This window comes from Parasteatoda tepidariorum, chromosome 4, assembly GCF_043381705.1.
Source record: "Parasteatoda tepidariorum isolate YZ-2023 chromosome 4, CAS_Ptep_4.0, whole genome shotgun sequence".
Taxonomy (NCBI): domain Eukaryota; kingdom Metazoa; phylum Arthropoda; class Arachnida; order Araneae; family Theridiidae; genus Parasteatoda; species Parasteatoda tepidariorum.
Genome location: NC_092207.1, coordinates 24,952,639 through 24,964,436, shown reverse-complemented (window position 1 = coordinate 24,964,436; position 11,798 = coordinate 24,952,639). Strand labels below are relative to the sequence as shown.

Genomic DNA, 11,798 nt, shown 5'->3' with positions numbered 1-11,798 from the left:
TTTTTTTTTCTTAAGCGTTGTAGCTATATAATATATAAAATAGGAATTTAATTGTGTTTGAAGGAACGATCACACTTACCTTGGATCTCTTTGGTTTTTCTATTCTTTCTTTTAACAGTTTTTATTAAATGTAATTAGTTATTTTCAGAAAGTTTCAGTTTGCAGGTAAGCACTTAGATTTTAATATTGAAGTTTCATGATTTGCTTCCATAGCAATTGTTGTTCTAAAGTATTCGTTGACTTCTTAAAAACCCGATTAATGACATGGCAGAACCGCCTTCCAAAAAACTTTGTATTTTGCCAAAGAAAAAGATATTGAGAGATTCTCAAAGAAGAAGAAGGGCCCAAGAAACGTCTGTGGAATGTCAAAGAAGGATGGAACATGGCCGAATTTCGACAAGCAATTCTAGAGCCCAAGAAGTATCAGAGAAACGTCAAAGAAGATTAGAAGAGGATCGTGTCTCAATTAGTAGTGCTAGGGTCCGAGAAACACCTGAAAAACGTCAAAGAAGATTGGAAGAGGATCGTGTCTCTTCTAGCAGTGCTAGGGCCCGAGGATATGAAGACAAAATTGCAGGACAGGAACACTTTAATTGTCCACTAATCTTCAGATTTCCTGCAATGTTTTAAAAAACTTTATTTGTGAAAACCTTTAGCGTGGCGGACAGCTGGCCGCCTTAGGCGGCTAGTATTTAAATAAAGAGCAAAACTTAATGGTCGTTTAATTAAGTAAAAGCTTTTAATTTTAACTCGATTAACAAAACTTAAGCTGAGCACTTTCAGAATTTTCATTCTGAAATTACGGTAAAATAGCTTGCAGCAGTCTGTCCATCCAATCAACCGAAAAGTTTATGGTTTGGATTATTTTATACCTTTACGGGTTTTAAACCATTTACAACTGGTACAGTTAAAAAACCGTGAATATAAAACTGTACGGTTTTGTAATCATTTACAGTTAATAATAATTAATTTAATAGTTTCCGAACCATAAAAATAATTCTTAAGCGGGCATTTGAAATGTGTGAGTGCTGGGTCATTTATGCGTGAATGATATAGTTTTGTATTCTAAGGTCACCGATTGTAGAGTGTTATGGTATCAACCCTGAGATACTAATTATATATATTGATAACTATTTTACAGGTTGAGACGGAAGAAATATATGGGATTCGAACCACTGCTCAGCCGGTCACGAGATTGACAGATTAACTCTTACAGTTATCGTAAGCATTTCATAAGGTGGGTCTAGTTGGCGCCGATAGAATTCGGTTGGTTAAACCGTATTAGGTAAAAACAAGCAATATACGCTTTTTTTTCGCACTTAACAGTTTGAATATCATCTTTTTTTCTTAAATGTATATTTGACTGTTTCAGTTGATTATGGTAAAACAACAATTACATTAATTGCTATATAGCAATATTTACCGAGAAATTTCCAGCAGTCTAATATTTGATTACTTAAGCGTCACAGTTTCAAAATGAGTAAATTAAATTAAGTAATACTATAAATGACAATTTAATTAATGTATATTATTGCTGTTTTGTTAATGAATGTCTTACACTATCTTCATCATTTTTAAGCCTTATTTTTAAGCATTAGAAGCATAAGTCTACCTCATTTTTAAGCATTAGAAAATATTTCGTCCTATTTAATTATTAATTCTAATTCAATAAAAAATACTTTTCAAAAAATGTGTAATAGCATTAGAATAGTGGAGAGTTTATAATCGTTTTCAAATGTATTCTGAATGAAGCAGTTTCTTAATTTCTAATGTTGATAAATATTTAGTGAACAAAATTACAGAACACGATAACTTAACTATCTTAATAGGTCGATATATTATGATTAATTCAACACAATAAAATGAAATAAAAAACTATTCATAAAATTTCGCGATATCACAGAAAAATAGTTACCGCAAGACGAAATTTACCTTTAACTATATTCAATATTTTGAATAAAATGATTTCATTTCTGACATGAGAATATGATCAGGAAGTCACAATTAGTAGAAGCAATATTTGAGGCCGCTGTGTTATGGAAAAATTAAAAAAAAAGAAATAATTTTTGAAATGCAACTATTTTGCTGGTAATAAAAATTTAAATGACAAAGGATTGATTGAATCGAGTAAAAATCGCAACCAAATATATAATCGAGTTGAAACACTTCATTTTATTAAATTACATATAAAAACGGGCTGGGATAGCCTGGTCGGTAGGGCGCTGGGCCCATGTCCGAGAGTTCGTGGGCTCGAACCCAGCCCAGCCGAAGACTCCCCGTGTAGTAAAGTGACTGATGCGCGCTAAATCTGTCGAGTCGCAAAAGTCCTCCATGTTCCCATAACAAATCAATACCCCGGGGGTACTGGATTGGAGATCGATCGTTCTCTGATTCAGGTGAAAATTACGATCTGTGGATGAATGAATGGGTCCGCCCTATAAACGGGTGCGACGTATGGTGTGGCAGAAGTCGAATTCTTGGCGATAGGTGGCACCACTGAAAAACAAGAAACGCACACTCTGCCTTAAATTTGCCAGGTTTCACCAAGCAGGCTTTCCCGTGTGGCAAGGGTCATTAGAAACAACAACAACATGTAAAAGATAAGCACTCCTTGATATAGGGGAAGATTCATGGTCAATATCGGTCTCAGGGCGACTAAATATCACGAGTGACGATTGTCTAGACTCGTTGATTTTAATCTTATTTTTTTTTAAATAAGCATGGAATTATTATGAATGTTTTGAATATACTAAAAATTACTTTAGCTCACGCTTGTTTCTTAAATTTTTTTCTTAATTTTAGAAATGAACCTTATAAAATATATTTCGAAAGAGGCTTGGAAAGAAATATCTTATATTATTATTACTCAGTTTTCGTTATCGCCTAAAATTTTCAATCCCACTCATGTTTTAATCACATTTTTTGAAAGTAGGCACTATTAAATATGCTACAATTCTGTCCACTAGCCAATTAAAAAAAAATTCTACTGTTTACCTTATGGTTTTGGTTAAGTTCTTTACTTAAATTATTCCATAGTAGAAATTGCTAGAAAACAAATTCGTATTTACACATCAACTTTACTAACGAATTATCCATTTTAAAATTGAAAAGGTAACCTATGATTATCCATTCCTAAAAAAAGTAAAAGTAGTAAAATTCCTATAATTACATGGCGAAAAAAATTCTGGTTAAATTACTATACTGTATGGTAATGACATTTATGATGAAAAAAAAAACAACAACATAACTTTGGTTAATAAAACAAAATATAAAATATTCGAACCATTCATTTGGTAATTTTTCTGATCATATGGCAACGGTTTTCCGGAAATTCTAGTTTTCAAAATTATAGTTCTTATTACCACACATTTAGTAAAATAAATACAAAACTGAAATGAAAATTTAAGCAAATAAAGGATGCCATGCTCTAAGATATCATGATAAAACTACCAAACGTTTTCACATTTAACCAAGTTTTATCACATATTATAAAGCCAGATTTTATTGTTAAGTTCACCAAAATCATAATCCAAGCGTTCAATAAAAATTACCGAGACTTTTAGTATTACCATACAGCCAGAAACACGGTAAATTTTAACATATTCTGGCAATTTTAACCATACAGTTTCTCTCTTTGTCGATAAAACCTCATTTTGCAAAAATCACAAACCAGACACTAAACGAAGAGAGATTTTAAGATTTTACTGGCTCACCATATCCTGTAATCCTTAATGAATACCAATTCTTTAAACATTTGAAATCATTATTAAGGAATAAATGCATTTTTGAATAACATGACTTTTAAACAACCTTTTCTGAATTTATCGCTCTATATAAAAATTTATTTTGAATTGATAGAGAAACAAATTGGCTTATAATTAATATATAAATCAGTAAGACCATTCGTATATATAAAAAAGTTTGTTTATAGATTAAACAATCACAAGCAAGAAGTTTATATTTTAGAAGACTCCAAAACAAGATGANTTACTGACTCACCATATCCTGTAATCCTTAATGAATACCAATTCTTTAAACATTTGAAATCATTATTAAGGAATAAATGCATTTTTGAATAACATGACTTTTAAACAACCTTTTCTGAATTTATCGCTCTATATAAAAATTTATTTTGAATTGATAGAGAAACAAATTGGCTTATAATTAATATATAAATCAGTAAGACCATTCGTATATGTAAAAAAGTTTGTTTATAGATTAAACAATCATAAGCAAGAAGTTTATATTTTAGAAGACGTCAAAACAAGATGAATTTTTTAATTTTTATTTTATATAAATATATATTGATTTAAATCAGCTAAAAAAGGAAAAAAAAACTGCTGCATCAAAACGCCTTAGTAAAGTTTTTTCTTTTTTTTTCATTTTTTTCCCTTGGAAAATGTAATACTTATTACTAAATTAAAAAGAAAAAAAAAGCAGCAATCGTCCAGCAACGAGTAATAAACATGATCGATTTAAAAAAAAAAACTCAAATAAAGTAAAAATCGAAAAATTAAAATAAAAACGAAAGTCAATGTTTGAACTCTACATGCGAAACTTTAGACCCATTTTAAATAGCTTTAAACCATCCTCTTCTTCTCTACCAGTTAATGCATTCCTTTTCCTTGAAACAGTAGCCGAGGGTAAAAAACTCATTTCGTAAAAAGAGAAATCAATATTTAGAAGGAAATTAAAAGAAAATAGCCCATTTTATGTATCCAATTAGATAACAATACTGTGCAAATCAATCCCTCAAAAATCAATGCCAACTGAACGTCTGGACACAACGATAAGAATCAACAAGGCGATGAAAATCTTCCAGGGAATTTGATCCATCCCAAGTTCCAATTTAAATCTGTTCGATATAGGGGATTAAATAGTTTATTGAGGCCGGGTGGGAGGAAAAAAAAAATTCGGTAAATCGAGAGTGAAACACCAAAACCGAAATCTAGAGTGGGAAAAGTCGAGAGCTCTTTTTCATTCGTAGCCTTGAAGCCGGTTTCTTAAAAATCTCATCAACATCATCCGTTATACTCAGTCTCATTCGTGAGTTACTCTCTGACCGGCAAGTAACGTTTTTAAGTTTGATGTCTTTGACAAGTGGCTTGAAAAAAGATTGGTCGCAGTTAACTATGCTTTGATTTATAAATTTTGAAATTTTTTTTTTGTCGCGAAAGTTGAAGTCTTGCATCAAGGGAAGTAGTTTTATTGGATTCATAAAATGCATCGACGTTGGAGGTGCAACTTAAGACATGTGACCTTGACTTTGACTTGTGCCCTGACGTTTATCGGTCATTGCAGTAGTCAAGATCTAGGAAGTCTATTTGCAGGTAAAATAAAAATCTTCTAATTTATGGAATTATTGAATTTTTTCCATCTCATATGCTTGCCAAATTGTTTGATTGCATTAAAAGATTACATTTAGACTTCGATACTTATGCGAAATATTTTCATCATTCATTCTTTTTATTCATTTTTCTTCATTCATTTTAGTTATTTCATATTTATTTAGGTAAAATAAAAGTAAAATATAAGTCTTCTAATTTATAGATTTATTGAATTTTTTCATCTTATGTGCTCGCCAAATTGTTTGATTTCATCAAAAGGTTACATTTAGACTTCGATACTTATGCGAAATATTTTCTTCATTCATTCTTTTTCTTCATTTTTCTTCATTCATTTTAGTTATTTCATATTTATTTACTTATTTATATGTTTTACATTAGAAGGAAAATAGTTGATCTAATATTTGAATAATAATTTAAGAATTGAGCAAAGAAAAAATACAAAAGAAATATATCGAATATTTTTATTTTACTTCTGCGTGATTAAACCTAAATTTATTACAGCTAGTAAGCTGTAATACATAGTTTGATTTCATTAAAAGGTTAAATTTAGACTTCGATACTTATGCGAAATATTTTCTTCATTCATTCTTCTCATTCATTCTTTTTATTCATTCATTTTAGTTATTTCATATTTACTTACTGATTTATATATTTTACATTAGACAGAAAATAGTTGATCTAACATTTGAATAATAATAATTTTCATAGTTGAGTAAAGAAAAAATGTAAAAGAAATATATCGAATATTTTTATTTTACTTCTGCTTGATTAAACCTAAATTTATCACAGCTAGTAAGCTGTAATAGTTTGATTTCATTAAAAGGTTACATTTAGACTTCGATACTTATGCGAAGTAATTTCTTCATACATTCTTTTTCTTCATTTTTCTTCATTCGTTTTAGTTATTTCATATTTATTTACTTATTTATATATTTTACATTAGACAGAAAATAGTTGAGCTAATATTTGAATAATAATAATTTAAGAGTTGAGGGAAGAAAAAATGTAAAAGAAATATATCGAATATTTTTATTTCACTTCTGCGTGATTAAACCTAAATTTATTACAGCTAGTAAGCTGTAATAAATTTAAGTTACAGTTAGTAGCTTTATTACAGCTAGTAAATTACTTGTAAGTAATTTCACTAGTGATTCGTTCATGAAGTCATTGAATTCCTCGCTGATGCCTACCAAAAATAACTTGTCATAGATTTTGATCTTTACTGGGTTTTCCCTTTTTATGTAATTAGTCTTACATTGAATCGCTGTTAGTCATGATCTATATGATACCGAAATTTGGTAATCATACGTCTTTGACGAAAAGTAACATTCTTAAAAAATTTAAATTTAATTAAAATTTTATTTTTTTATGATTGGAACAAAGCGCTTCATTAAATTAAAACAGAAAATGTTTAATCAGAAGTATTTTTTTTTATTATTGTGATTCTTAGAAAATATCTGAACATATAAACTGAAATTAATAGTTTGTTCATTTTATTTGCTAATTATGTAATTCTAGAACCTCATTTCGGACTCTAAAATGAATATTCGACAAATTTTAGTTATGCTGATCTTGAGAAATCGGGGTTTATTTAGTTTTCAAATAAAATACTAAGTCTTATATGATTAATGCTTGACGGATTTTGTATACCAGAAAATGAAACTTAGGAAAAGTTTTTTTCACGATTTATTTAAAATATTTGTTTTGTTTTTTTATAAAATGTATAAACAAATATTTTTTTTAAAAATATTTGCTTTAGTAAAAGTTTGTGCTCAAACTTAATACTGATATTCTGATTTATTTCTCATTGTTTATGAAGATTGATCAGGAATAAAACTATTTAGAAAGTACTTATGAAAATATTTTTAAGTTTTTGAATGTATTTTAATAATACGCAAATTTTTTTATACCTATATTTATTTTTAAAAAAAAGCTGGGTTAACGTTAGTTTTGTTAAAAAAAATTTTTTTTTTCTTCAAAATTACTTTCTCCCCATTTAAATTACGTAACGTTTCAAAATTTGAGTAAATATGCATCATACACTAAACCGAAAAAAAAAAAAAAAATGGTCAAAACTAGAGTATGGTAAAATTTCCCGTGTTTAATGCTCTATAGGAACTCCGAAAAGATAAATACTTTCTTCCGAAATGCTTTGGTATTAACTTCTGGCAAAATTAAAAATAAAATATGGTTCTATAATGTGCGATAAAATTTGGAAAATGAAGTAAAGTTTGATAACTTTATTATGAAACCTTAGCATGGCATAAAAACCACTTATTCGATTAAATTTACTTTTCAGTTCTGTATTTTATATTAAATTTGTGATAATGAAAACGATAATTTCGAAAACCAGAATTCCTAGTAAACCGTTAAACCGATTAATCGAAAAATCACCAAATGACTTCCTTAAATGCAGTATATTTTAATACCGAAATTATGTTGTTGTTGTTTTTTATTTCAAAAAAAAAAACCAGAAATGTCATTACCATGCAGTACAGTAATTTTGTTAGAATTTTTTTCTCCTTGAATAATCAGGATTATCGCAGCACGATTCACAATCATAACTATAACTATGCATAAACCAAATAAACTTGTGGATTAAGCCCGTTTCCGAAATATTAATTAATGACGTCATTCCCACTTGCCAGTTACCTGAAATTTAGCAGTGCTTACCGAACATAAAGAATTATAAAGATAAATAATTGTCAAAGAACATGCAATAAATTCNCCAAAATACAAATTTTAATTGTAAACTAATATAATCATTAATTAACCATTATGTGCAGCATAACAGTGAATTTTAATTTACTAAAAATAAAGAAAATCATGAATAATTTTTTATCCGAACCAGTTTTTTTTCTTTGAAAATGACTACAATGATACTGAATTATCTTAACATGAATCATAATTTATGTCTAGCAAACGATAACAACTAGGAAGTCTATTTCGACCGGATACTACCAAAATACAAATTTTAATTGTAAACTAATATAATCATTAATTAACCATTATGTGCAGCATAACAGTGAATTTTAATTTACTAAAAATAAAGAAAATCATGAATAATTTTTTATCCGAACCATTTTTTTTCTTTGAAAATGACTACAATGATACTGAATTATCTTAACATGAATCATAATTTATGTGTAGCAAACGATAACAACTAGGAAGTCTATTTCGACCGGATACTACCAAAATACAAATTTTAATTGTAAACTAATATAATCATTAATCAACCATTATTATGTGCAGCATAACACAAAACATCGATACGATACCAATCAGTCTAAAAAGGAAAAAAAAAGTATTCTAACAATAGACAGCTTCTTCCGCCTATAAGGTCACCATATAGTTCAGAGAAGCACTTTACTCGGAATAGTAAACTCTGACAGACAGACAGACGGTATAATGTTCCGTTATGTAGAAGATTTCATCGATTGAGTGACAATGACCCCTTACTCTTTTGTTTTCATTTGTGAAATCTCTCTTCCCCCCCTCACCGGAAGAGAAAACTTGTTTCTTTAAGTGCTTCCTTAAGAAGATTTAATAAAAATAGAAACAAACTTCATATAACTGGATGATGAAGGAGAATAGTAACGTGAGTAATCTGAATGATTTGTTCCGCCTAAGGGTTTAAAATCATTTGCATGATTGATTGATAATAACCGGAAGATGAAAGAATATCAAAGATATTTAAGTAGGTGCACTAAAATAGAACATTAATGTTCTTACAATGTGTTTAATTGTAAGGAAATTTAATTCAAGAACTGTTAGAGAAATGCAGCGTTGAAAAAAAAACAAAAAAACATTTTGAAGTCAGTCTTTTAATTGGGTACTTAAAACTTGAGATGAAGTGAAGTGATTATGCCTAACCACGTGATTTAAATCATATTTGATTGAAAACCTGTAAGCGACGTCACAGGCTTTTGTCGCTACTGATTGGCTTCTGAATCGACAAATGTTACGATTTACGAACGATGACGTCATTAGCAGGCATCCAATCGTGTGCAAAATTCTTTAATTTGCTTAAAAAGTTCTATAGATAAAATGAAATGCGTACAGATTAAAACTAACTGTAAAGGAGCCAAATTTTTGACCACTGATTAAACTATTCTAGATTACGAAATAACACAATATTTTGAAAGTAAACATCACGAAATCTAAGTATGTTGAGGAAGTTCGTTTTTTTAACTTTCTGTTTTTTAACTTAAAATATCGTCTGCACTAAATTAGCATATTTAATATTATCTCACACAGCATTAAGGTTTCTGGTTAATTCGTGATAATCTGTTTTTAAATCATATGTTGTTAAATCATATGTTATTAGTGTTTATTTATTAATTATTATTATTATTTATCTCAATATACAAAAAAGTGTTGTAAACATATCAATCGGTGGATGCTTTTAATCGATATATTGCTCCCAGTTCTATCACAACGTATACCCGGTGTCAGTCGATTAGAGATATCTCGAAGTTGAGATAATTTTCTTTTATAATAAATTGCAGACTGTCAGAAACTTTTTTGGACAAGTAACTTCCATTCGTTAACATGTTAGGCATAATTTAAAACTGTGTTCAGAAATTTTCTTAGAAAAACTGAACCATAATCTTAAACCATATTCTTAATAAGGGATGCTGATTTGTTCTCTTTCAAAGATTTAACGTACAAAGACAAGTTGAAGCCTGACAATTTACAGAAAAAAAATGATAATATTTTTCTGACAGCTTACACAAAGCGTTTGATAGATTATGTAATTTGTGAGTCAGATTTAAACCTCAACAAGTTCAACAGACCGCCAGAGCAAGGAAAATAAAATCTGTCAACGAATCTTGAAAAATAAATTGAATTTTAGAGGTCACTTTAATAACTGAATAGTCGTGAAATTAAATTCAAATCTTTCTGTATGAAAAACGCACGAAAAACTGCATAAGTTTTTTTTTCCAACATAGTTTGCTTTTATGAAGTATTGAAAAAAAATATTCTGCTTTTTTTTTCCCTTCGTGAATGTTTTATTTTTGTTTAATTTATTTGTTATTATTAAAATTTCTTCGTTTATCAATGCATATCGAAAAATTGTAAGAGAAAAGTCTTGGATAAGAATATATGCTGTGAATGTTAAAATGTATTATAACGGCTTTCAAGGGAAGTTGAAAATTCATATTCAAAAATAAAAAAGTTGAATGTTCAAGCTTGTTCAATTATATGGAATAAGATAAATCGAATAAAGTACTAAGCTTATTTAAGCTGAGTATTTTGCGTGGAAAAATCTTCTTTAATACAATAATAAATACCCTTTGAGGAGAATTGCCAGGATGTAGAAACCAGGAGGATACTTAAAAAGATACAATGAATGATTAAGAAGAAACATTTCATGCAAATGAATACCAGAACTCTCTCCGTTTCTACATAAATTAAGTGTTAGAAACAAAACAAAAAAACAAATAAATAATAATAATACTTTGCATGGAAAAATAGAACATTTGTTAAAAATAGTATTTATTTTTTTTGATGATAATTTTCCTTTAAATGTTATTCGTGGGCTGTCTATTATTATTGTATTATGCAATTGTATCTATTTAGAAGATTTTACGAATTAAATTCTTTTAATTCCATAAATATATATATATTTTGTGTGGTTATGATGTTCTTTTTAGTACGATGATAATATATTGAAGTAAGTTTATTTTATATTTTTATTTTATAACCGTCGTTGAACAGCCGACCCAATTTTGGGTTTACGACTACTAATGTTTATCTCTGCAACCTCGTAATTTTGAACCTAATCCAGAAGACAAGGGAGCTCCTGGATCCGGTATTGGGAGAAATTTGGCCTCGTGAAGGATTTTTGATGGAACTAACCCGCATTTCCGTTACATGGAGAGGAAAACCACGAATACCTCCTACAGTTAGCCAGACAGCAAGAGCACTTTAACCCATGATCGGTCTACCAGTGAGGTTATTTTACTTTATTACTGAAGTTGGTACGAGCCGGGTGCGGAATTTGAATTGACCAGCCATCTGTGGGATTCGAACCCAGTTCACCTCATTAGAAGGCGAACGCTCTAGCCCCTAAGCCACTACTGCTCAAAGTATGTTTATTTTACATTTGAGTAAACTAATGACGATGCATTTTTAGGATTGAAAAAAAAAATTATATTCTCATTGAGACATTTGAAATTTAAAATGCACCTAAGAGCTTAGTTATATGACGATGATGCGTTAAAGTATAAATATATATGGGTCATTCTCACGAAAACTGTCATTTTTCAGTTCATAAAATCCCAAAAAAAGTAAAGTGAATAAAAAGCTCTGAAACTTTCTATATTAATAGAAATATGTAATGGCATTATAAAGAAAGTATATATCCTATAAATTATACTTAATATTTAAATTAATCAATTTTTTAAATAATTAATTTATAATTAATTAATTTATAATAATTAATAA

General features: G+C 28.9%; 1 protein-coding gene and 1 long non-coding RNA gene across 2 annotated transcripts in view; one reads left to right on the top strand and one right to left on the bottom strand.

The window, feature by feature from the left end:
• The window catches only part of LOC110282957 (uncharacterized), a 50,559-nt gene that overhangs the window by 17,267 nt on the left and 21,494 nt on the right, over nt 1-11,798 (bottom strand). The window lies entirely within an intron of this gene.
• Nucleotides 4,959-11,798, top strand: part of LOC107447415 (protein masquerade) — a 30,905-nt gene continuing 24,065 nt past the window's right edge. Inside the window, exon 1 of the mRNA XM_043040883.2 lies at nt 4,959-5,330. Coding sequence (XP_042896817.1) covers nt 5,222-5,330 — 109 coding nt within the window. The 5' untranslated portion in view covers nt 4,959-5,221. The remainder of the gene's footprint in view (nt 5,331-11,798) is intronic.